Consider the following 26,009-nt stretch of genomic DNA (forward strand, 5'->3'; position numbering starts at 1 on the left):
GTTGGTTCACCCTCCAATGGCTGCCGCGGCTGGCGCACCGTGCTGATCTGATGGCAGGAGCCAGGTACTTATCCTGGTCTCCCATGGGGTGCAGGGCCCAAGCACTTGGGCCATCCTCCACTGCACTCCCTGGTCACAGCAGAGAGCTGGCCTGGAAGAGGGGCAACCAGGACAGAATCCGGCACCCCGACCAGGACTAGAACCCGGTGTGCCGGCGCCGCAAGGCGGAGGATTAGCCTAGTGAGCCGCGGCGCCGGCCAGAATGACTTTCATACAGAAATTAGCAAACAACAAATGCTGGTGAGGCTGTGGGGAAAAAAGGTACCCTAATTCACTGTTGGTGGGAATGTAAACTTGTACAGTCACTGTGGAAGACAGTATGAAGTTACCTCAGAAATCTGAATATAGCCCTATCATATGACCCAACTGCCCCACTCCTGAGAATTTACCAAGAGAAATGTAATCAGCATATGAAAGAGTTATCTGTAGTCTCATGTTTATTGCAGCTCAATTCACAATAGCTAAGACATGGAATCAACCCAAATGCCTGTCAACTGAAGACTGGTTAAAGACATTATGGGACATATACACCATGGAATACTACACAGTGATAAAAAAAATAGAAATCCTGTCATTTATAACAAAATAGATGAAAACATCATACTTAGTGAAATAAGCCATTCCCACAAGGATAAATAGCATATGTTCTCCCTGATCTGTGATAACTAATAGAGTACCTAAAAGGTAATCTATAGAAGTGAAATTAACACTTCAAGATGCAATGACTTTTTTTTAAAGCTTTTATTTAATGAATGCAGATTTCATAAGTACAACTTTAGGAATATAGTGGCTCTTCCTCCCATACCTCCCCACCCCCACTCCCAACCCATCTCCTACTCCCTCTCCCATCCCATTCTTTATTAAGATTCATTTTTAATTAACTTTACATACAGAAGATCAACTCTATACTAAGTAAAGATTTCAACAGTTGGCACCCTCACATATACACAATATATAAAGTACTGTTTGAGAACAAGTTTTGCAGTTAATTGTCATAGTACAACTCATTAAGGACAGAGGTCCTACATGGGGAGTAAGTGCACAGTGACTTCTGTTGTTAATTTAACAATTAACACTCTTATTTATGACATCAGTGATCACTCGAGGTTCTTGCCATGAGCTGTCAAGACTATGGAAGCCTTTTGTGACCACAAACTCTGTCAGTATTTAGACAAGGACATAAACAAAGTGGAAGTTCTCTCCTCCCTTCAGAGAAAGGTACATCCTTCTTTGATGGCCCTTCTTTCCACTGGGGTCTCACTCACAGAGATCCTTCATGTAGGATATTTTTTGCTACAGTGTCTTGGCTTTCCAAAATGGAATGACTTTGAATAGCCCTTGTCTCCACTGTTGAGGATCAGTTTTTTTTTTTTCCATACAATTTGTTAAACGCTTTACTTAGTATAGAGTTATTCATGTGTTTATAAAGTTTCACTGAAAATAGATCTTAGTAAAAAATAAGAATGGGAATAGGAGAGGGTAGAGGAAGAGGGGTGGGAGTGTGGTTGGGAGGGCAGGTACAGTGAGTAGAATCACTGTGTTCTTTTTTTTAATATTTATTTATTTGAGAGGTAGAGTTACAGATAGTGAGAGGAAGAGACAGAGAGAAAGGTCTTCCATCTGTTGGTTCACTCTCCAAATGGCCGCAACAGCCGGAGCTGCGCTGATCCGAAGCCAGGAGCCAGGTGCTTCCTCCAGGTCTCCCACATGGGTGCAGGGACCCAAGGACTTGGGCCATCTTCTACTGCTTTCCCAGGCCACTGCAGAGAGCTGGATCAGAAGAGGAGCAGCCAGGACTAGAACTGGTGCCCATATGTGATGCTGGCATTTCAGGCCAGGGCTTTAACCCGCTGCGCTACGGCGCCGGCCCCAATCACTGTATTCTTAAAGTTGCATTTATGAAAAGTGTGAAGTTTATATTGCTTAAATAAAAGGTTTTTTGGGGAAAAAAGCCTCAGGCAGGTCCTTCAGGAGGAGTTCAGAAGAAGGCATGGTTACCATAGGAGGCGACAGCTGCATGTGGGTTACTGCCCCTGAAGACCTTCCAGTGGGACAAGGAAGACAGTGATATTGATGATCCTGACCCTTTGGCCTAGGCTGATGTGTGTGCTTCTGTCTTAATTTTTAGCAAAAAAAATACAAGCAAAAGTTTAAAAAGTAAATTAAAAACAGTTTGTTTAAAAATGCTTATAAAATAATGATATAAAAACATTTTGTACAGCTAAAAAAAAAACTACTTTAAAATGCCTTATATAATTTAATTATAAACTATGTATACTTATAATCATGAGGCACTAGGAATACTGCAACCCAGGATATTTCTTACCATTTATTTAACAAAAACACATAAATAGTACCTAACTTTATTGAGCCCTAAATATAAACTTCCTGTACTCTATGAGGCACTTTATATAACTCACTTTATTTCATTAGCTCAGGGTCAGGTCCAGAAGTCCTAGGGTCAGTGTTGAAAGGGGAGAGATGGAGGCCTGGAGGCCAATCACATGGTTCTCCATGACAGAATGGCTTTGCCCAGGCTCTGAGTTTCCCGACAGGAAGGGGTTGACCAGTGGAGCAAGGGAAAGAGAAGTGACCAAAAATAAATCTCTATCCTGGGTAGATATTCCTAGGGGAAGGAGACTATAGAAACCAGAAAATCCAAGAAAGTCAAATGTCAAGGTTTTATAAGGATTAATTAAAAAGTCCTAAGAGCTCACACTTGAGGGCACCGAGATCCTGTCTTCCAAAAGATGAGCTCAGAGGAGTGACTCCTCTCTGGGTGTCTTCCCTTCTTTCCTTAACCTGGGCACCACCATGGTTGCAGAGGGCAGATGGGCAGAGGGACCAAGCTTCTTTGAGGAGAGCAGAAGTCCTAGGGTACAAAGGCTTGGATAATGCCCGGGTTTCAGTTAAGCATAGCAGGGCTGGGTTAAATCCCAGGAATGATTCTCCCTAGTAGTAACAGAAAAGGCATTTCAGGAAACCTGAGTTCCTAAAGCGGGTGGGGGGCAGGTATCTGAAAATCCACAGCTGGAAATGAACAACTGAAAATCGGGTCCAAATAATTATCCAAGAGTTGTGGCCAGTGCTCTCCCCAGACAGGGTCAGTCTCTGCGGAAACCTACTAGACCAAAAGCCTTCTTGGGAGCCCAGCCCTAGGTTCCTCTATTGACCTGGTGGAGAGCACCAAATCCACACTTATATAAAAGAAAACAAAGATTCTCATGGGCTTTGTGTCATGGTGAGTGTGTAGACCTGTAATACAACTACCAAATTAGATCTAGACGATGGTTATCAGGAAACAGCAGAAGGTAGACTGGGACATCTTATATTTGTTATGTATGAACACAGTGGGAAGAAAATGTCTCCATAAGTATGAGGCCCTAATCTCTGGAAAATGTTAGATGTTTCCTTACAGGGCAAAGTCTTTGCAGCTGTGATTAAGTTAATGATCCTGAGCGTGGAAGACTCTCTTGGATTATTCAGGTGGGCCCTAACTCCAATCACAGGTTTCCTTACAAGAGGGATAACACAGAGGGGGATTAACACAGACAGAAATGTATCTGTTTGGCAGTGGGACCACAGGAGAGAGACTACAGTGGTATGGCCACGTGCCAAGGGACGCTCACAGCCCCTGGAAGCTGGAAGAGGCAAGGAAGGAATCCTCCCCAGGAACCCTCCGAAAGCACACAGCCCCACTTACAACCTGATTTTGGCCTAGAGAATTAGACTTCAGACTTTAGCCTCCAGAGTGTGAGAATACATTTCTTGGTTGTTTTATTATTTCTTTCTTGGTGGTTTGAAAACACGTTTGCTGTAATTTGTTACATCAACCCCAAGAAATTAATACAAGGAAAAAGGATACACTACTCTCACTCCACTGGCAATGGGTTCTGTCTGCTTTTTCAAAAGCAAGCCTATGGTTCTAAGAGAAAGAAGCATGTTTGGTTTTTAAAATCAGGCCACTATCCAGAATGATCTTCAGTTGGAACTTGGGTGACTAAGTGGTAATACATTGCAGTAATTGCTACACATGGGAAAATATGCTGGCATGTAATTCAGTGAATTACAATGACAAAAACAAAATAGCTAAGACAAAAAGCTGGTGGCAAATGTCTACAGAGATAGCTGAGTCCACTTGCCATTAAGCCAGAGACCCAAGGAAGCAGAGGTGAGGGTGAGCAGGAATAGTCAATCAAAGGAAGACCCTGGTCCCTCCCTCCTCTGCAAATTCAAAGATCAAAGTTTAATGATCCATCAAGTTGATTGTACTCTCCATTAAGTTGTAATAAATTAATCTCTGTTCTCCCGGCTGTTCCAGATCATTGGGAAGGAAGGGGAATGGTGGAACCAGACTGTGGAGGCGGCATAGTTGATCAAAATCTCTTCCCCTAAGCACTGGGTGGAGACATTATTTACATGTATTATGCAGCCGTAAGAGTTAGTCTTCTTCAATCTGGTAGGTGACAGAGGGCGGTCCTCTGCCAATTGCATTCACAATTCCTTAAAATATAAGTGTTATTCAGCAATAAGCCAGATTCCAGGAGAAGGAGTAATTAGACAAAATTCATAACCCAGAATTACTGTATCATTTTCTAAACCTCTGTCTGTACGGCAAGAACAAGTAGAGACTAAGACGCACGATCTCCCATCCACAACAGCACAGGGCGGTAACGCCAGCACTGGCCTTACTGGAAAGAAGAGAGACCGGGTATCCTAAGCCTTCTACCGGAACACTTGGCTTTTTAATGAGGCTCAGTGATCTCAGGAAGCACTGGAATGAAAATCACTCGGCTCTGTGCACTACTTAGACGGGATCAGTGCTTTAGAGAATCCAATTTTTATTTTGCTCGTGTGTTCTTTGAAATGAAGTTGTTTCTCTCAATTTGTAAAAAAAAAATAAATAAACATTTAATTTTGAAATCTGATCATATTTTTTTCCCTGTGTACTCACATGTTTAACTCTTCAGGATGCAAGATTTTCAGCAAAGGGTTTTGTGGTTTAGCTTTTCCCATTTAGGCAGACATCCGGTGAACAACAAGAATGTTACTTGTTTATCTTGGTAGGCTCACATGGTATGGTTTGGAAAATAGTGGATTTATTCTGAGATAAGAAATATTTTTAAGCGATGACATAAGAAATATTTCCCTCACAATTACTTTGTCAAAATATTATACGAAGCATTATAAAGAGAGTTGAGATTTCTTTTCATGAACTATATCCACCAGAGCCGCTGATTAAAATGGCAATTTTTAAAACCTCTCCTTCCAAAAGGAGACAGCACGCAAGCTTTATGCCCAAATGACACAGTGGCACTGGGTGGAACAGGGCTGAGGACAACTCAGTCTCTTCAGGTACAGGGGTGCAGGGACTGCCTGAAACACGGTCCCAGCCAGACACCAAGCAGAGCAGAGGATGGAACTGGCTCTTGGAACCACTGGGCTGGGAAGCCCCACGGTAATCAAAGCCATTTGATTCCTTGGACACGGACGGTTTTGACAACTGAAACTGTTTCCTGAGGACTGCCCTCTGTCACCTACCAGATTGAAGACAACTAACCCTGACGGCTGCATAATACATGTAAATAATGTCTCCACCGAGTGCTTCAGGGAAGAGATTTTGATCAACTATGCCGCCTCCACAGTCTGGTTCCACCATTCCCCTTCCTTCCCAACGATCTGGAACAGCCGGGAGTAAGTGCAGCCTTTCTCACATGACTGAGTAGACCCGGCCCTATTTGATAGAGGCCATAAAGTTGGAGAAAGATTCACATTCCATTTACGTGTGAAAAAGGAGGCAGGGTCTGGAAGGGGGTAAGCCAGCAAGATGAAAAGTAGGTTTCTTCTTCTTCCCAAGTTACAAATCAAAGTGCTTTTTTGGAACACAGATGCTTATCAGGATCCGGGTGCCTTGAGATGAACACCAGTGTCCTGAATTTATGGGTGGCACCATGCACTTCCTCCATCAAAATGCAGCATTTTCATGTTTTCTGATCTTATTTTTTATAAGAAGCATGCATTTATAGTGAATTTATTCTGGGATAAGAAAATATTTTTAAGTGATGACAAAACAAATATTTTCCTCACAATTATTTTGTCAAAGCATGACACGAAGCATAATAAAGAGAGTTGAGACTGAAGCTGTTGAGATGAGAAGACTAATGCTGACTCCACTTATACAACTCATGTGTATTCAGGGAATCACATCCACACACTGAACCACCAAACTCCCTGAAAGAGGCAGAGTGTGCGTGCTGGTCTATATCCTGAGGGTCTTCTCTGCACACCCTCTCCCCTACTTGTGTCACCCATGTTCTTTAGGACGGCTCCAGGGGAGCGGGAGAGGGACTGAGTTTAATGGCACGCAGGCATTCTGTGAGAACTCGCCAGCTGCACCAGAGCGGCTCTTGGCTGCTCGATGAGGAGTCCGTCCCTGGTCCTCACTCTGACCCCTGGGGAGGAGTCCCTGGAGCTGCCCCAGCTCCGCCCCTAAGTTCTCCTCCAGCCTGTGCCTGCTGCCACGAGGCCCCTTACATCTTCCTCAGACTTCTGCTCTCATCATCACCCGGTGAATACCAGGGACTCTGCCCAGACAACAGGAAAGTGTAAATGGGTTGTAAGGTGGAGCAAATGTCACTGTCCTCAATGACCTCATTCCCATTCATTAAATTGCTGTAGCAGGTCAGGGTAAACACAGCAGCCAATCCCAGTGTCCCAGAGAAGTGCCTTCTCTATGAAACCCATGTTTCAATGAGGAGAGGAAAGGGACTTCTCAAATCTCCAAGACAAAAAGATGGTAACAGCCGGTGTTACTGTTTACTTAGTATTTGCTAGATGTGGAGGAATGGGCTACACATCTCACATACATTACCTGTCTTAGGCCACATTTAAACACTAGGAGGAAGATATGGCTTAGTCAACAGGAGCATGATCCAGACCCAGAGGCTTTGGGCTACTCCTATGCTGTGTACCCGCGGGCAAGTTGTTCAACCTTCCTGTGCTTTGGGACCCACGTCTTTACGTGTGGATAATGAGTAATATGGTGGGAGGCTAGACTAGTTCTTGGTACATGGTGAATGTTCACAGGAGAATAGGCTATTTTTCCCACTTATAGACAAGGAAACTGAGGTTCAAAGACATGTCATTTGCCCTAAGTCACAGAGTTAATCCAGATCTTCTGACTACAGGGTCCATGGGACTTGGGCTCAATCACAAGTAGTCAACAGTAGATCAAAGAGCAGCAACAGGGTATCTGATTCTTAAATGGAAAACTCTCCCTCTGCAAAGGGCACACCAAAGATGCAGAAACTGTGCACTGCTATGCTGAATTTCTAGAGACTCTAAATATGGCTGAGATGTTATTTTTGGGAGAGAAAGATCATTTATCCAGAGATATGCCTGATATAAACAGCCTGATACAATCTAATGCCTTGTGTACAATAAAAGAGTCTCTCCTTTCTCTGAAGGGAGGAGAGAACTTCCACTTTGACTATGACCTTGTCTAAATAAGATCAAAATAGGTGAACTCAAAAGGCTTCCATAGCCTTGGAAACTCATGACAAGAGCCTAGGGAGATTTCTGGAGCCATAAACAAGAGTGTCAAATTGTTAAGTCAACAACAGGAGTCACTGTGTACTTACTCCTCATGTGGGATCTCTGTCCTTAATGTGTTGTTCAATGTGAATTAATGCTATAACTAGTACTGAAACAGTATTTTACACTCTATGTTCTGTGTGGGTGCAAACTGATGAAATCTTTACTTAATATATACTAAATCGATCTTCTGTATATAAAGATAATTGAAAATGAATCTTGATGTGAATGGAATGGGAGAGGGAGCAGGAGATGGGAGGGGTACGAGTGGGAGGGAAATTATGGGGGAGGGGAAGCCATTGTAATCCATAAACTATACTTTGGAAATTTATATTTACTAAATAAAAGTTTAAAAAAAAAAAAAGAGACTCTCCCTCATCCTTTGAGTAAAAGCACTAGTCCAGGCCACTGGTGTGGCAGCTGTTGGTTGTGCAGTCTGTCCAGGAAGGACAGGAAACCCCTCCCTCACCTCCCTAACTTGTAGACTGCCCTGCTGGTGCTTCCAGACTGGAGCCTGCTCCTGTCTCCATAGGAACCCACAGTCAAGGAAGGACCCTGCATCCCAGACATCCCTGTAGAGCCCGAGCCCAGCCTAACACCTCGCCTGCTCTGGCTAACACCTGCCACTGCAAATAGGTTTTCTAGACACTGGCCTCTTTGCTCACAAAAGCAGAAGGAATTATAAAGCAAAAGAAACGAAACCTCAGCATAACCAGCTTTTAATCAATCAAGACTTTGCTTGCCCTGGGGCCTTCTATCTACTATTCATTTATTCATTCTATTCATTTCCTGTATGCAAACATGTAGTACTCTCTAGGTAGCTTGTTTCCAGAGGAAACTGTACCCTGATTTCCAATATTAGAGGCAGCATTCGATGACCGGGCTAGCCCATTGTGGTAGATGGTTTGATTGTTTCAAATAGTCAATGCCTCCTCCCAAATAAGATTATACCTTCCCCCTCCCCCGACAATGAAATTGTAATCATCAAGCTGGCTTGTGTGGGTTTCTTTGGCCAATGCAAATTCTACATGCCACTGCTGGACACAAGCCTTAACAGTCAACTTGTGATTCTGCTCCTTCAAATCAGATCCTGAAGGAAAAACACAGGCAACCCGCAGCTAAGGTACAGCACACCTGAGAAATGCATTTTGGCCATTTTAAGTCACTGAGATTGGGAGTTGTTTGTTACGCAACATAACCTAGTGAATCTTGGCTCCTATATCCATGAAAGCCCATTGAGACCATATGATCTAAACCAGGTATGAGGGCCATCCATCCATGGGCCGTGTGAGGCCTACAAAATCATTAGGTCCAGCCCCGCCAAGACAACCCCAGGCAGGACTCGAAATTCAATAAATCTATATCAGGCTAATTTTTAAGTTGATAATTTTGTATGGCCAGCAAATGCTGTTATAAATATCCAGATGACTCTTGGCAGAAAAAGGTTCCTGGCCCCTGAGTGTAAACCATTTTATATTTGCAGTCAAAAGTAGTTGAAAACAATGCTTGCAGTGATCATCATGCAATTTTTTAACAAAGAACTAGGGTTGAAGCTAAGGAATCTCTGTAGGATATCATTCTTGTCAGCATCCAACACGCAATCTGAACCTGGCATGGTTTGATGTCTGTGGGTTCGTTTCAGCTCCCCACACAATGTAGTCTTCATCCTACTCCTTTTTGGGGGGGATGCCAGAGTCACTGTGAACCAGAGAATTTGTGCTTCTTCTTTCAGCGTCACACTCACAGCTTTTCTAGCCTCATGACCTGTTTCCTTAAATGCGTCCCAGACAAAGGCAATTGTAAGCAAAAGCCAAATTGAATCCTGCCACATCACACTGGAGACAAATGGCTCAAAGGTTAATGGCAGACATACAGTTTACTCTTGTCATTTCCTCTGAACTTGACTTTAGATTTTTTTCATTCCTGAGCCATTTAAGGCCACAGCCAATTCAACTAACAGATCCATGCATAGAGCTTCAGGCTGGAAAAAGGCAAACAAGAGAAATGGCCATATTCAAGTAGACTATTTGGAAACAGACTTCTAGAAAATGAAATCACATAAATAAATACATCTGGTTAGTCAGATTCCTGGCTAGAATGCCCCAGAGGGAAAAAAAAAAAGAAAACAGGAAGGTTAATTTATTTAAATAAGAAGCTGTGTGAAGGTGGTGATGACAAAACACCCGTGAAGTTTAAAACAGGTGTCTCTGGTTACAGATTAAATACACACACACATATTTATGTATATACAGATACGTGTAATTGTACTATATTAAATAACCTTGTCATTTCATGTATTGAATATGAGCCTACACACACACAGGTCCTGCAGGATTTACTCCCACAGCTATGCTATGCTTCCTTTTAAGTCAGTCTTCAGTGGTAAAAGGATCCCTTTGTGTTTTTCAGACACAGGGTTCACATTTGCTTAGTGTTTTCTGACGATCACGTCTCATGTCGTGGCCCTGCCAGGTGTCTGGTTGTAGGCCCAGCACAGCTGAAATGAGTGATGGCCTGGGCAAATGGGCACGTCCGCTCAGGTTAACAGGAGGAAGACACATGAGAGGCCTGCCCTGCTCAGCGGCACAGACATCAGGACTCACCAGATGCTGGGTGAAAACGGAAACATCCTCCGTGCAGTTGTCAGAGCTCATTCTCACCAACCTCCCCAGCCGAGGGGAACTGACGACCGTAAAAGTCACAGTTCTGTTTCCTGCCCCGTCCACATCGTTGGTCACAGCTCTCAGGTCATGAGAGGAAAGCGGCTTGGTGGAACCTAAGTGAAGACGGAAACATGCTGCCAGCTAGTGAAACGCTCTTGACAGAGCCCTGGGAACTCTTTGGAAAACACCTGCTTATAAATGTGGATACTGACTCGCGCCAACGTGAAACTGGGCTGTGAGGAGCCAGTGATCCCTCCCGTACCCATCTGTGGGCCTGCTGTGCTCCTGCCACCCCAGGGAAAACCAGCTTCTCACTTTACCACCTGACCCAGCCTGGGCCCAGGTATTTAACCGGTCCTTAGAGGGAAAACGGGATTCCAGGGTGCGGATGGCCTCTGGCTTAGCTCTGGGCACATGAAGGGGAAGGCAAATTGTACAGCACTGAGACCACACAGGCAGCGTGGACGCAGATCCTCAGTGGTGTGTCCATCTGCTGGTACCTAGGGTACCTTGAGCAAATGTGAGACATCTTCTGGGGATCCCCAGACGAGCACCCTGCATGGACACTGTACGGAATGAAGGCCTATGTGAATGCCAAGAAGGGAAGGGCCAGTAACACACAGGGTGGCTATCACGACCTCATCGGTGACCAATGGCAAGAGAGGCTTAGGGACACCCAAGGGAAAGCAGCGCTCATCGAATGCTTTGTCATGAAGGATTCCTCCCTACTCCACTGTGGACCAATAATTTTATAAAATACAATGAAAATGACACAGTGCTGTCAAGTTGTTATAAAAACTAAACTCTCCCTGTTGCTTCCCTTTCTTCTCGGTTCACAGACTAGAAGACCCACAGACCACACTTGGAGGAGCACAAGGCCAGAGTACACATCCCTTTACTTTCCAACAATGCAGGCTGCACGTCCAGCCTTCAGCATGACAGGTATGAATTAAACACATAATTCATCCAGCCCCGGATCTGACCTCATCTCTCCTGTGTAAGTCCTTGCTAACAGCTTTAGCTTGAGATCTTTCCCAGAGTAGCCCTCTGAGTAGGTATTTATAAATCACTTGTGAAGTTGAGTCAACCAGCTAAGCCTTCTGACTAACATTATTTTTCTTTTTCTACATTGTTAAAATTTATTAAATTCAGAACCTTAACTATTTGATAGGTAAGACAACCAGAGCAGAGACTACTATTTTCATGGTTTTCCAACCACAGCCATGTAAAATGTTTCAAATGAAACAGATTTATTCACTCAATCAAGACGATCTTGTGCATAGTTGAGCATCTAATTGGTAAAGAGAAACAAAAACAAATAGTTCATCATTGATGCCTTTAAGAAAATAGATCGTAAAAAATAAGAATGGGGGTAGGAGAGGGAAGAGTAAGAAGGATAGGAGTGTGGGTGGGAGGGAGGGTAGAGTGGAAAGTATCGTTTTGTTCCTGTATTTATATATAGGAAATATACATGAAATTTGTATACCTTAAATAAAATTTAAAAAAAAGAAATTCAGACTTATGATAATGAAAAAAAGTTTAAAAGCCAATGGAGTAGAGTGAGTGATGTGGATATAAATAACCACGATAGAGCTAGAAAAGTGTAAGAGTATTTGAAAGAGCTCTGAGAATCCAAAGTGTGGAATGGACTGAGAGGTCTAGGAGACTATAATTCAGCATGGTCTCAGAGGTGTACCCAAGAAATGAAGCTGCCCTACGCCAAGGAAACAGCCAGCATGAAGACCTAGGGACTTTGGGAAACTGAGAGTGTTTGGTACAGTGGTTTAGACACTGGGTGGGATGCTTACATCCCATTTAAGAGTTTCTGAGTTGGAGTCCTACTCTGGGAGCCACAAAGTAACACCCCTACAGGAGACCTAGATTGGATTCCTGGCTCCTGACCTTGGCCTGGTCCAGTTCTAACCATTGCAGGTATTTAGGGAGTGAACCAATGGATGGAAACACTCTGTCTCTTTTGCCTTCTCTCATACTCCCTCTCTCTCTCTCCCTCTCTGTATGTGTGTGTCTGTCTCTGCCTCTCGAATACATAAATAAGTAAAAATTAAATATTACATTTTTCAAATGTACTTGTACCCTAGCTTGTTTGGTTCATGAAGAACCACCACCATCATAATAGCAAGGATTTCATGGTCCCAGGCTTGGAGTTGTTATATATTTATTCAACAAACAGTATCAACTGCTTAACAGGTGAAAAAGCTCTACATTAAGGAGCAAATATATACCTAGACACAGCACAGATACAGCCCCTGCCTTTGCTTTCAGATATCACAGTAACCCTAAGAAGTACGTAATTATGTAATTCTTTCTTCATCGCTAAGAAGGGATGCTGAGGCTCAGAGGGGTTAAGAAATTTCCCTCATGGTCAAATGCAAGTCACACAGACTCAGAAGTATTCTTAAACTTGACACAATATTGCCTATATCATTCTATTTGAATTCAATGGGTAAAAGATGTCCAAGGAAGGAAATAATGTGATTAGCCATTTAATAAATTACTTCCCACCTTCCAAACACACTCCTCTTTCCCTGGTCTTCACTTCCATGGTCATGTTCTCTTCCTGCCATTCTCAGTCCCTCCTCAGTGCCATCCCTCAAAATACAAATCCTTTCACTGGGATAGCTCAAGACCTGTCCTGGCCAAAATGCTCTCTCTGACGGTTCCAGTCTAGGGCAGACGTCCCTCCTCTGAACCTGTGCTGCTTGCCAGTCGGTGCCACTCACGTTTAACATCACCGTGATTTGCACAGTGACTGTTCTGGAGAGCAAGTCTCTTATTTCCTCCACTGAGAAGGAAACCAAATATACAGCTACCATGATGGCCGTGCTCTCAGGAAACACTTGTTAAAGCAGAGCCGGCCCTGGAACACTGCCTGCAAATAAAGGAGTATTGTTGCTTGACGTGAGCGTAGGATGTGGGTCAAAGCTGGCACCCAATCTTGTTGCCTGTGTCTCTTATTACAGAACCTCAAGCCTTTTTGTTTTGATATCTTGCTTTTATACACATTATGTCACTTAAATTCTTATTAACCATCTACTGCAGTAGATGAAAAAATACAAAAAAACTATAAGAACACAAGATACCAACAGTAGCAAATAGCCAACCTATAATAGAAATAGATTTTCTACTTATATAGCAGATATTAAAAAGCTGTAGTTCTATAAAAAGGAGTAGATTCCCTTGATATCTTGGAACATGCTGGTATAGGCTCTGAACCATGATTGACAACTGGTACCTTCAGTCACATCCTGAGGAGGGACACAGTGTGCACCCCTCCGCAGGGCAGAACTTGACATTACATGGTAGGAATGAGGTAAAAGGAAAAGGAAAAGTGGGGCACCTATCGTCATCACCCCATGATTTCACACAGCCAGCAAGGACCAACCTTGGGTGGCTAGTGTCCAAGCTGTACTGCACAGGCTCAGCTGGGTCTCTGAACCATGCTCACACCAGGGGATTCTGGGGGATGTTAAGGTAGAAAAAGTGCCAGGATCAGCAAGGCTAGATGACCCATGGGCTCCATTCCCACTCTAAAAGCTGGGATTCCACAGCTCTCATTTCCGCACTCACCCAGGTAGGGACTGGATCCCATGTCAGAGCCATTTGACGGCAATGGATGGGAAAACCCAGCTTCCCCCTTGCTGGCCCCAGGAGCTGCAGCAGGAAACCAGTCACCGTGTGCGGATGGAAGGCGACAGCAACCCAGGAGACCAACAGAGCTGTTGGGCTTGGGGAGCTTCCCAGAGGGAGCATCTCCCTCTGGGATTTGAGAATAGTGTGCACGTTCCCTCAGCGGGCTCACGGACAGGGAGGTGAGGTCAGGACCGTGTAGGGCATGTTGGAAAAGGAGAAGAGGACGTTCCTCAGGTTGTGTGCCAACACTGAATAGAGGACTATGAGCACGGCATCTCTGGCGTAGTTCTCCAAAGCTGATACTCTCACCTGGGCCACTTTACTATCTTCTTCCTGCCAAATGAATATTCAGTAAAGCAGGCACCAGAAACGCAAAAGCTGCTAAGTTGCAGTGGCTTTGTCCATTAACATAACTATCTTCGGTGAGTAAGTCAGAATTAGTTTATCCAGAAAAACCCTGATTTTGGAACTTTTTACAAACAGATGATCACATTTCATATATTACTAAGATGTAATAGTTTGCTTATTTAAAAAAAAAAAACTAAATGGCACCTTAATTACCTTGAAAAAAATGGGTGGGAGCATCACACTCTCAGAGAAAAGTAACAGAAAAGATTCAGGAGAGAAGAATCTTGGTTAACATATTTCACAGCATTTTGAAAAGATTTCTTTTCATTAACTCAAATATTTAAGGTAATGAAAAATTTCTCCTAAACATAGGTTTTTTAATAGCTACCAACAAAAAGTCAGGCTTCTCTTTGTCTATTACAGAAGGAGGAGGACCCTGCAACCCTTGCTGACGCCTGGCCAAGCTGCATTCGCTGTGTAAGCCACAGATCCTGCCAGCTTCCTGTGAGAAGCGCTTACGTCACATCACTGCAGGGATTAAAGTCCGGCCCCACAGATTCTCATCCTGGCCCCACTTCAGAACCATCTGGGACTTTAAGAAGATGATGCCAAGCTCATTCCACAAACTCCCATTCCACTGATGTAAGCTGAGGCCCAAGCATTGGCATTTTGCAAGCTTCCCAGTGGTTAGAACAACTGGCAAGAGTGACTATAATTAATGAAATTGTTAGTGTCTTTCTCCATCTGTATTTTATTGGTAATGCATATCATTTAAGTAAGACACAGCACACAGGGGTGCTTCTCCCCACCCCCCAACCTCCAAACATTCAGGACATTTGAAATTTTATTGTTTCCCATATTGTTCACCTTAGTGATTATTCAAAATAACAAATCCAGTCTTTTTTCTCCCCTTTTTGTTACTCTTGCCATTAGGTCAATATTTCCCCCTCTGATGCAGGTGCTGAGCCAGACACCCTCACTAAGTGCTCTCTGTGACGGCCAGGCTGACGTCCCTGGCTAGGAGCAGAACACAGGCTGCAAGCTCTCACTGACCTCCCCAGCAAGTGTAGTGTTTTATTGTCAAGATAAGAGAAACCCTGAGAGGGCTGGCATAGTGGTGCTGCAGGTTAAGCTGCTGCCTGCGACAATGGCATCCCATATGAGTACTGGTTCAAGTCCTGGCTGCTCCACTTCCAATCTAGCGTCCTGCTAATGTACCTGGAAGGCAGCAGAAGATGGCCCAAGTGCTTGGTCTCCTGGAGGGAGTTCCAGGCTCCTGTCTTCAACCTGGCCCAGCCCTGGCCATGGCAGCCTTTTGGGGAGTGAACCAGCAGATGGAAGATTCCTTCCCCTACCAACAAATCTCTCTCTTTATTCTCTCTCTCTCATTGTAACTCTTTCAAACAAAGAAAGAAATAAATAAAATAAAAATCCAGGAAAGTAAAATGAGGAGGCCACTGCACAGCCTGGCTCTCCTTGTTTCTTCAATGGCTCTAAGGAGAAAGTAGGAAAAAGTGCACCTAGGCCACAAAGTCGGCAGCTTCAGAGACTTCCCCTGGCCACCCTGACCAGCACACTCTATCCTGAAGACAGGAGAAGAGAAATGAGACCAGGTCTGCAGAAAGACTCGGCCTGGCTTTGGTTAAATTCTTGTAGGGAAAAAAAGTCCTTTCTGGAAATTTAGCAATGTTGTTGGTATCGGTCCACGTGAAAGACGCCACTTCCTACCATGAGGGTGGAAAATTTTCTTGATAAGCAGAAAAACACAGAAACCCAAGGACTTCCCTGGGTTAAAATCTCACCTGGAAAGATGTGCAGTCCTCTGTTGACTTCCAGGCTGATGGTCAGAGCTCGAGCTGTGATGCTAAAAATTTGTCGAGGTGCAAAGTTCGAGCCATCGGTAACCTGAAAGCTGAAGCCTCCTGACATCGCCCCTTGAGAAGAAGGAATTGTGCTCGGGTCAGTCTGGTTGTTCTGCAAAAGCAACCCACTTTGACCCTCTTCAGTCTGAGCATGTGCTAAATGAGGGGCTTCAAAAAGCTTGTGGGAAAATGCAATGAAAAGTGAATGCAAATTTTCCGTGAACTTCTTGAGGCCAAAGACACAAAGTTAAAACAGTATCAGTGAATGTCTAAAATGCAGATTTCCCCACCACATGGCACAATAAAAGAAAGCAAAGATGTCATCTCCAGGAAATTCAAAAATAATTTTTAGATATATTGACCACTTGTATCTTATTCTTTTGCAATCAATTTCTACCAATAAAATAATGCATGCTTGCAACACAAACACACAAGCACACACACTTCTGAAACATTAGTAATGTTGACTTGATAATACTGAAACTCAAAACTAGAATGAAGTTAATAATACTCACACACACACACACACACACACACACCCAGATAGCTTCCTGCACTTCTAATTATTCATCTGTCTCAAAGGCAGTTGTATTCCACTAACAGAGGAAAAAGACCGCGTTTGCTTTTGCTAAATCTCTGCAAGGAGAGAATTCTGCTCCCACACTTCTGTCAAGGGATTAGTGATATCAGTAAGGTTATAAATTAACTTACTGCAGAACTGGGATTGTAACAGACCCCTATTGATCCAGGTCCCTGAGGGCTTTTCCAATCTGACTCACACAGCACGGGGCAGGACCAGTATGTAGAGAGCCCAGGGTTCACGTTGCCACCAGGCTTTGAAAATGTCCATCCAGTGGTAAATGCTGAGGCCCTGGGTTTTTGCACCACATTAGGAGTAGTACTACATCTCTGTCACCCACAGGGACATGTGGTAAGGAACCAAGGAGGCATGGTCAGATTCTGCAATTATGTTCCAGTATTCTCTCGATAACATGATTTAATACAGAGTAGGTTGATGGTTTAACAGCCTCCCAAGTCTTTGTTATGTAGACAGTTTTTGATTCCTCACCAAAAAAAAAAAAAAAAAAAAAGGAAAAGGTTATAGACTATTAAACATCTCCCACTACACTCCAAATTCACCATGAAAAAGAGCAAAATCTGAGTCTGCCTAATTCAGAGCAGGGCTTCAAAAGCGAATGTTACTTTTCATTTGCTTGTTTTTCTAGAAGTAGCGCTTTGAAAGTCGGATCTAATGAAACATGAAATTAAGGAGAGAATGCAGCCTGTCATTAGGCACTTGCAATATTTTATGAATCTGGAAACAAAATGGAAATGGAATCAAAAGGAATTATAACAAATAAAGAGTATTGTAATGGGTGTGCCCTAGCAGACTAATTATGACCAAAGAGAGATAAGGAGGGAAACACGAAAATAGGGTTGACATATGCTTTTCCATTGTATAATCTCAGATTTTTCCTGGCAGCACTTTCAGAAGGGTGACCTTAAATAAATCACTTAGCCTCTCACATCTTGGTTTTATCAACCTCCTAGGTTGTTATGTGGAATAGTGAATTACATTAATGGCAGAGCACTTTGCAAAGATAAAATGCTAAGAGAGACTAATTAGAACTAAGCCTTTGTTTGTGGCTGATGATGGACAGATGTATCAAGGGAGAAGCAGCTGGCTGCAGCTCCCGGTTCATCTGCAGCTGGGCTCCAGCCACTCTGAGGGTTATTAGCTTGCCTCCACATCCATTTAGAAAATGTAATGGATGGGCTCTCACTTTCAGCTTGTCTTTAGCTCTACATTCTGCTTTCCTAAGAGAAATTATCTTCTCTCACTCACCAAAAGCAAATATTGACCTAGGAGTTGATAAATAAATCAACCCGGAGAGCTAACTTCTGACTTAATCCCTCATTGCAAATAGTATCTTCAGTTCCTCAACCTGCTCTGCCTGTCAGTGGAAGGCAGCTAATGGAAACAGCTCGGCTTTGGGGTCAGGTCAACTTCATCTACCCAAGCCTCAGTTGCTACATGTCGAAAATGGGGTTATCGCTCCTGATCGCTTCTGAGGATGAAATGAAATGGATGATGTGACCGTCCCTCCTGTGGTGCCCGACTGTGGGTAGAGAAGCCAATGACTCCCTGGCATTGTCGATGGTAGAGTTTCAGAAATGCAAAAACAAACAAACAAACAAAAACTTCCTGTGCACAGCTATTCTCTCCATTTTGGAAACAGGATCATCCTCTCATAACAGTGAAAAACATTCTTAGTCTTCTCCATATAGTACTTGGATTTTCACTATCTAGTACTGAAAAACACACACGTAATTGCCCCAACACCCTTTCAATTCAGTGCCTCTTGAGATGAGTGATCTGCACACATTTTAAAAATGGAAATGCACATGTGTAGCCACCACCATTCAGCCTAGCAATAATGCTTTAGTACACAGGTGGGAAGATTGAAGACCTGTTCTAATAAAATCAACCCACCGGGCCAGGGCTACAGGGTGGAGCACTAGGTGAGAACATCTGCCCAGTACATTTTTCTTTTCAAGTTCTTTGCTTTCACTGTGAAGATAACCAGGTCATTAGGACTTTGGCGTTAGACTCTGTTCCCCTTATTTCCTCTGTGTTCTCTATTATGATTTCAAAGAAGACCTCTAAGAATAACTGAAAAGATAGGACATATTGCTTCCTACCCATGCTCCCTCCCAGTCCCACTGCAGGCCAGGAGTGACCTGCTTCTCCTCTGGATCTACTGACCGGCACAGCCCGGAAACAAAGCCAGGCCACCCTTGTCAAGGGGTCATCCCTTCTGCAGACTTCCAGGGACTGTTTGGCTTTATTGATTTATTGGTGGACAGGAGGAAGCAGAAATCGCCTTTCAATGCCAGGATCTCTTAGGACTACAGTTACCGCCATTCATTCATTAATGTATTCATTCACTGACAAGTATTGGTTCAGGAATGTATACCCAACTTCTGGAACATTACCTAGTACCTATCAGGTATTCAGCATTCTTTCATCTGTCAACAAATGTGTATTTAAATCATCTCCTATGTTCCAGTCGGGGTCTAGACACAAGAGTGAACAAAACAAAGATCTTGCCCTTTTTGTAATGCTTTTTCTCAAGTAGGGGAAACAGGTAATGAACAAATGTCCAAATCAAGCTACCCTGTATCATTAAATGATGGAAGGAGAGTGACAGAGAAGAGAAGCTATATTAGTGGGTGGCTGGGAAAATGCTCTTGGAGAAATTTAAGCATAGACCTTATATGAAAATTTGACAAAATCACATAAGAGGGGCCCGGCACTGTGGTGTAGCAGGTAAAGCTGCCGCCTACAGCACTGGCATCCCATATGAGTGACAGTTCAAGTCCTGGGTGCTTCATTTCTGATCCAGCTCTCTGCTGTGGCCTGGGAAAGCAGTAGAAGATGGCCCAAGTCCTTGGGCCCCTGCACCCACGTGGGAGAACCAGAAGACACTCCTGGCTTCCAACTGGCACAGCTCCGGCCATTGCAGCCATATGGGGAGTGAACTAGCGGATGGAAGATCTCTCTCTCTCTCTGCCTCTGCCTCTCTGTAACTCTGCCTTTTAAATAAAATAAATAAAGCTTTCAAAAATCACATAAGAGTTACAGGTACTCACCATTATTAGCCTTACTAAAACATGTCACTTGTTTTATAAAATTGCAGTGCTTGGAAAGTCTGTAGTGGCCTATGGTTTTCAGCGAGTCACACTTGAGTATGACTACCACATGAACCACTGATGGAGACCCATTTTAGTTTCACATTTCTTTTTCCATGACATACCAGTGTGAACAAACACCAGCTGGCCCTCATTGATTTGAGCCTGGGTAAAGTTCTGTATGCTTCGGCCAGGAAAGGACTTGAGAGCCAAATGCCCGTTGCTGGGTGGAGTGACCCAGTAGGCCAGGTCCTGTGGCAAGGAGTCCCTGTCTTCTGCATGGAGGTCCCCACTGGTGATCTCCGTGACAGAATTTGCCCACACCTTGAAAAGAACAGACCCACAGACATTTTGAGAACCAATCCCAACCACATCACATCAGGAAAATGGAGAGCTATGGCACCTTAGCCATTGCATAAAGATTTAAAACCATACCCACTCTGCAGAGTTTTCAAAGCATGAAGTTTCTTAATTCAAAACAGATACATAATTAAATGCCAGATGAAATGCAAGGCATGTTACAGAGTTTACTTAATTTATAAGGTTTATGAGGTTTTGATTGTTTAAAATGGCATTCACAATTATTTATTCAAAATTAATAACTTTAAAAAGTGCATATGCATTTAGATAAAATATAACAATAAGAATGGATGGCTACTAAGCACCTTCTGTGTGCCAGGCATATGCTAGATACTCCGCATGGAATCTCAGGTAACAGAACCAACCTAGAAGGATTGATTCGTGGGTGTCTGTCTGTCACTTTAGGAAGCAGGTAATCACCTTTTAAATAGTTCGTTTTTTAATAGTTAAGGAGAAAATAACACTATATTTTTATTCCCTTTATCCTACCTGTCCTGCAGGCAAACAATATTTAGTTCTTATAGCCTTACAATTTTGCTGCATTGATATCTTTTATCTACAATTGTATCTAAGTACTATTTCGTTTTCCAATTGCATTTAGAGTGTATTTATATTACCTAAACATCTTGATTCAATAGTTCATCAAACACTTATTGAGCATCTACTGTGTTCCAGGTACTGTTCTGGGTGTTTGCAACACATGAGAAAATAAAGATACCTGTCCTCGTGGAGCCCACATTCTAGCAGGAGCAGAAGAAGGGACACAGAGAAGAGAAAACAGGCATAAAAAAGAAATAAATTACATAATGTCTTGGAAAGTCACAGCACTATGAAAAAATGTTTAAAAAATAGAGCAAGATGAGGGAGATTCAGGAGTGGGAGACTGCTGAATTGAGTGTTTGCAGAAAGGCTGGAGATGGTAAAGCAGGGGCCATGTGAATGTGTGAGTGCCTAGGCAGTACCTCCAGGCAGAGGAAGCAGCCCCAAGGTGGGAGAGCAAGCAAGATGAAGAGTTAAGGAGAGGAGTCAACAACATAACAGAAGGCCACAGCAAGCCAACCTGGGACATCACTGCAATGACCTGGGCTTTTCCTGAGTGCAGAGGGGAGTCAACGTGGGGCTTTGTGTGAGGTGTGACCTGGTCTGACTCAATTCCAGGTCAGAACAGGCTGTGGGATGTGGGAGGGCCTGGGTGGGAGCAGGGGCAACTGCCACAATCTGGAGACAGCAAAGAAGAGAGGCGGCCAGAAGTTGGCGGGGCAGTGGGAAATGGGTCAGCCTTGGTGTCTGCTGAAGGTCAGGGGCCAGCAGTGCTCATGAACTTGATGTGGTGAGATGTGGAAGACGGAAAGATGAAGAGGATGGCATCATGGTTTGGGCCTCAGCAACCAGAAGGTTCCCCTGCATTAAAATAAAGAGGGGGCTGGTGTTTTGGCACAAGTGGGTTAAGCCACTGCCTGCAATGCTGGCTTCCCTTAGGAATACCAATTCAAGTCCTGGCTGCTCCACTTCCAATCCAGTTCCCTGCTAAAGCTCCAGGGAAAGCAGCAGAAAATGACCCAAGCACCTGGACCCACCTATGTGGGAGATCTGGATGGAGTTCCAGGCACTGGGATAGGGGGTAAAGCTGTGGCCTACAGTGCTGGCATCCCATATAGGCACCAGTTCAAGTCCCAGCTGCCCCACTTCTGATCCAGGTCTCTGCTATGGCCCAGGAAAGCAGTGGAGGATAGCCCAAGTCCTTGGGCCCCTGCACCCATGTGGGAGACCTGAAAGAAGCTCCTGGCTCCTGGCTTCCAATCAGCGCAGCTCCGGTCATTGTAGCTGTCTGGAGAGTGAACCATTGGATGGAAGACCTCTCTCTCTCTCTCTCTCTGCCCACCTCCTTCTCTCTGCGTAACTCTTTCAAATAAATACATCTTTAAAAAAAAAAAAAAAAGGTGAGGAACGCAGCAGGTGGAGAAGTTTGGAGGAGTAAGTTCAGGGGTTCCATTTTGAACATGTTGAGTTTAAAATGCTTATTTGGATTCTGAGTCATATCTGAGGGAATTAAGCTGTTCTGAGTTTCTATAATCTTACAGTCCCATGATTTCGCTAGCACTAAAAATAAGAGGTTTTATCACTAACTCAATTTTCACATTTCTATCTGCATTTACATATTTTTTTCATACCCACAGAAACACTGTGCACATTCCTGAGCCTGTGGGTCATTCCATGTTCTTTGACTAGGACCTTATCATCTTCAAGGCTTTTACCAACTTGTTTAAAAATTCAACCCTAAGCAATTTAGATAAGCTCTCCAGTTAAAGGGAACTGGGGACAGGCTTTTTTTTTTTTAATATTTATTTATTTATTTGAAAGGCAGAGTTACAGAGAGGCAGATACAGAGGCAAAGAGAGAGGTCTTCCATCTGTTGGTTCACTCCCCAAATGGCTGCAACAGCAAGAGCTTGGCCAATCTGAAGCCAGGAGCCAGGAACCTCCTCCGGTTCTCCCACGTGAGTGCAGGAGCCAAAGCACTTGGGCCATATTCTACTGATTTCCCAGGCCATAGCAGAGAGCTGGATCAGAAGTGGAGCAGCCAGGTCTCAAACCGGCACCCATATGGGGTGCCAGCACTGCAGGCCACAGCTTTACCCCCATGCCACTGTGCCAGCCCCCTCTGAGGGGTGCATAGGAATGCCTGGGTTTGACTCCCAACTCTGACTCCTGATTCCAGCATCCCACCTACGCAGACCCTGAGAGCCAGCAATGAGGACTCAAGTAGTTGGGTTCTTGCCACTCTGTGGAGGACCTGGTTTGCATTCCCAGCTCCTGGATCCAGCCTTGGCCATTGTGGGCATTTGAGGAATAAACCAGCAAGTGGTATCTCTCTCATTCTCTCTTTCTCGCTCTCTCCCTATCCTGCCCTCTCTCTTTCTCAAATAAATAATAAAAAATAATTAAGTTGAAGTGGTCTGAATTTAAAAATGGGGGGGGCATTTTCCTCTATAGAACAGGACCCTGATGAAGTAACTTAATCCAGGCCCAGTCACCATCTAATAACTACTGAAATATAATTTAAGGCAGGGAGTCCAGAAAGTATATAATTTCCTGTTTCCATATCAAGCATCATGGGACCAGAAGATAAAAACCCATTCTGATTCCTTCTAATGCACCAGCTATAGACAGCACAGATAAAACCTCTTTGTGAAGTATCCCCTCACTTTTTGATACGGAACCGTTGAGCTCAGAAAGTAATTGTACACAAATAAATATCCCCACACACCTCATAGGCATGCACACACATCCAGAACTTTTATATCCAAACAAATATTTAACTCTTCAAGGTGACTACAGTGAAGGACATGTGCCAATAATGTCACTGTTCAACATGCAGCTTCGAAAAGTATTTTCAGTTGTTCAAAGACCATTGATTTTGGTTTTGTCCAGCTAAGACTGTCTAGATTCAAGTCACTGCTTTGGGCAGGGGAACATTTGTTAACTTATCTGGACTTTAATTTCTTCATCAGTAAACAAAAGAATGATAGGGTTCTTATGTATTCTGGGTGACTTAATATATGTAGAGTGCTTAGAACAATTCCTCCTGGTACACAGTAAACCTTCAGTGAATATTAGCTTTCTGTTATCCATCTTCTCCACCAGAAGTGGCTCTAAGGATGGATATAATTTTTTAGAAAGATTTATTTATTTGGAAGGCACAGTTAGAGAGAGAGAGAGAGAGAGAGAGAGAGAGGTTTTCCATCCACTAGTTCATTATCATTCCCCAGATGGCCATGGCTGGGCCAGGCCAAAGCCAGGAGCTTCATTCAGGTCTCCCACATGGGTGGCAGGGACCTAAATACTTGGACCATCTTCTACTGCTTTTCCTAAGCCGTTAGCTGAGAGCTGGATCAGAAGTAGAGCAGCCAGGACATGAACCAGCACCCATAAGGGATGCTGGTGTCACAAGTGGTAGCTTTACTCGCTACTCCACAATGCCAGTCCCTGGATGTGATTTTTCAACATTACTTAGAAGTCATAAAGAATGTAATACTTACCACTGCTGAGGCTAATTTATAATACATGCTGCAGACTTTGTTTAATCCCACACTATTCCTCTGTAATTTGGGTGAGTAGTTTATCTGTGTAACAACTGTGTTGCCCCTAGATGCCCTTCTATCTTGCCATTTGGAATATGCTCACAGAAGGTTTCTCAGCATAAAGATCTAAGGACATCAACTTTTTAATAGCTACCAGAAATGCTAATCAATCTCAGGTTCAAATCACAAGGTTTTAGCCTTCACGTAGCCCATGGGAAGGGTACAGTTTCTATAAAATATACTAGTTGTCCGGTTCAACAAAATGCCAAGCCATTCTAGCTTTTCACTTCTTACATTTTAAAATCCATCCATATGTCTTATTCACATTTCTGCAGGAACTGAAACAGATTTGGCAACATGCTGCCATCTCTGTTCCCATGATTTGTCCACACTCATTTTTTCCAACACTACGCACGCAAAAGCTGGATGAAGTATGTTTTCCACTGCAGTTCCTTTCCCTCCTCTTGCCTTTGGAATATGCCATCTTCCAAAACCCATGGAAACCTTGCCATTCAAAACAAGAGCTCTTAACCCCAGGCCTTCATTTCCACTCAACCCAAGTATAGTTCAGTTAACAGCCCCATTGCTTCAGGCAGGGCCTGAGTTCTGCCCAGTGATTGGTAACATATTTCAGGTAGGTCGGGAGAAGAAAAACAATGATCTCAAACTTGAATTCAGATTTTAAAGTAACCCAAAGTCCAAGAGCTAAGTGTCAAAAGAGTAAATATCTGAAAAAGTTAACATTTGAATCTGGAATATATTTTTTTTAATTTTAAGATTTATCTTATTTATTTGAAAGGCAGAGTGACAGAAAGAGAGAGAAAGGGGGACACAGACACAGAGAGAGATTGTCTATCTACTGGTTCACTCCCCAACTGGCCAGTGGGGCTTAGAAATATAATTATGATCTAATTTAATCCAAATTTGGGTCCTTACATGTAAAAACCTACATCTTTGTTTGGAGTTTCACAAGAGGGGTGTGAAGTCCTCATGAATTCACTGTGGCACTCTGACTCACCCTAGGCCTTCAGTAGTCATTTCATTCTCCTTAGCTCTTGAAACTCTTTTTAGGGATGACAAACACTTATCAAAAACAAGCAAATGATTCCATTTTCAGTATAAAAACAACAAAACAGAATGTACAGATTTAATGAAAGAAAAACTTAAAAAATGGGAAAATGAAGCCCCCTTGTGGACACAAACATTTTTAGCAGGTGTTACAGACTGGCTCCCCCAAATCATGCAGACATTTCACCCCCAAAGTCTTACGTTAACAGTTAATGGATTAATGCCAATGGTTAACAGATTAGGGTTGAGGTTTGATCCAAGAATGGACTGGATTAGGTTGATGGGTGTGGAGCCCCATGATCGAATCACAATGGCTTCATAGGCAGAGACCACCTAGCAGCTCCCTGACGCCTTCTTCTTCTTGGTTCTCCATGTGATCATTCCTCCATGCACACTCTGCCATTGCCAACCTCCACCAGATGCTAAACTACTGGGGCTGCCCAATCTTAGACTGTGAACGTCTAAACTGTACGCTGAAATAAATCCTCACGCTCCCGCCTCCTTCTCTCAAGTAGATGGCGAAGGGACTTTCTTCTGGCCCTGATGACAAGTTAAAGAGTGAGTGATCACGCTAGATAACCTGAATTTCTTGAGAAAATGCTGGGTGTAAAGGCAGAGACAGCATCGAAT

The 26,009-nt window shown here is 43.5% G+C and overlaps 2 protein-coding genes across 3 annotated transcripts in view; one reads left to right on the plus strand and one right to left on the minus strand.

Moving 5' to 3' along the window:
• SNX18 (sorting nexin 18) overlaps positions 1 to 15,761 on the plus strand; it is a 303,319-nt gene extending 287,558 nt beyond the window's left edge. Inside the window, exons 6-8 of one of the 2 annotated variants that reach the window (XR_011382044.1) lie at positions 3,465 to 3,546; positions 4,382 to 11,258; positions 14,739 to 15,761. The gene's annotated coding sequence lies outside the window, so the exon portion shown is untranslated. The remainder of the gene's footprint in view (positions 1 to 3,464; positions 3,547 to 4,381; positions 11,259 to 14,738) is intronic. The other variant, XR_011382047.1, reaches the window with a different exon arrangement.
• Positions 1 to 26,009, minus strand: part of LOC100345682 (chondroitin sulfate proteoglycan 4) — a 79,542-nt gene that overhangs the window by 23,232 nt on the left and 30,301 nt on the right. Inside the window, exons 6-8 of the mRNA XM_008262205.4 lie at positions 19,996 to 20,194; positions 16,118 to 16,249; positions 10,257 to 10,429 (exon numbers count right to left, since the gene is read on the minus strand). Coding sequence (XP_008260427.3) covers positions 10,257 to 10,429; positions 16,118 to 16,249; positions 19,996 to 20,194 — 504 coding nt within the window. The remainder of the gene's footprint in view (positions 1 to 10,256; positions 10,430 to 16,117; positions 16,250 to 19,995; positions 20,195 to 26,009) is intronic.

Source organism: Oryctolagus cuniculus, chromosome 14 (assembly GCF_964237555.1).
Source record: "Oryctolagus cuniculus chromosome 14, mOryCun1.1, whole genome shotgun sequence".
Lineage (NCBI taxonomy): Eukaryota > Metazoa > Chordata > Mammalia > Lagomorpha > Leporidae > Oryctolagus > Oryctolagus cuniculus.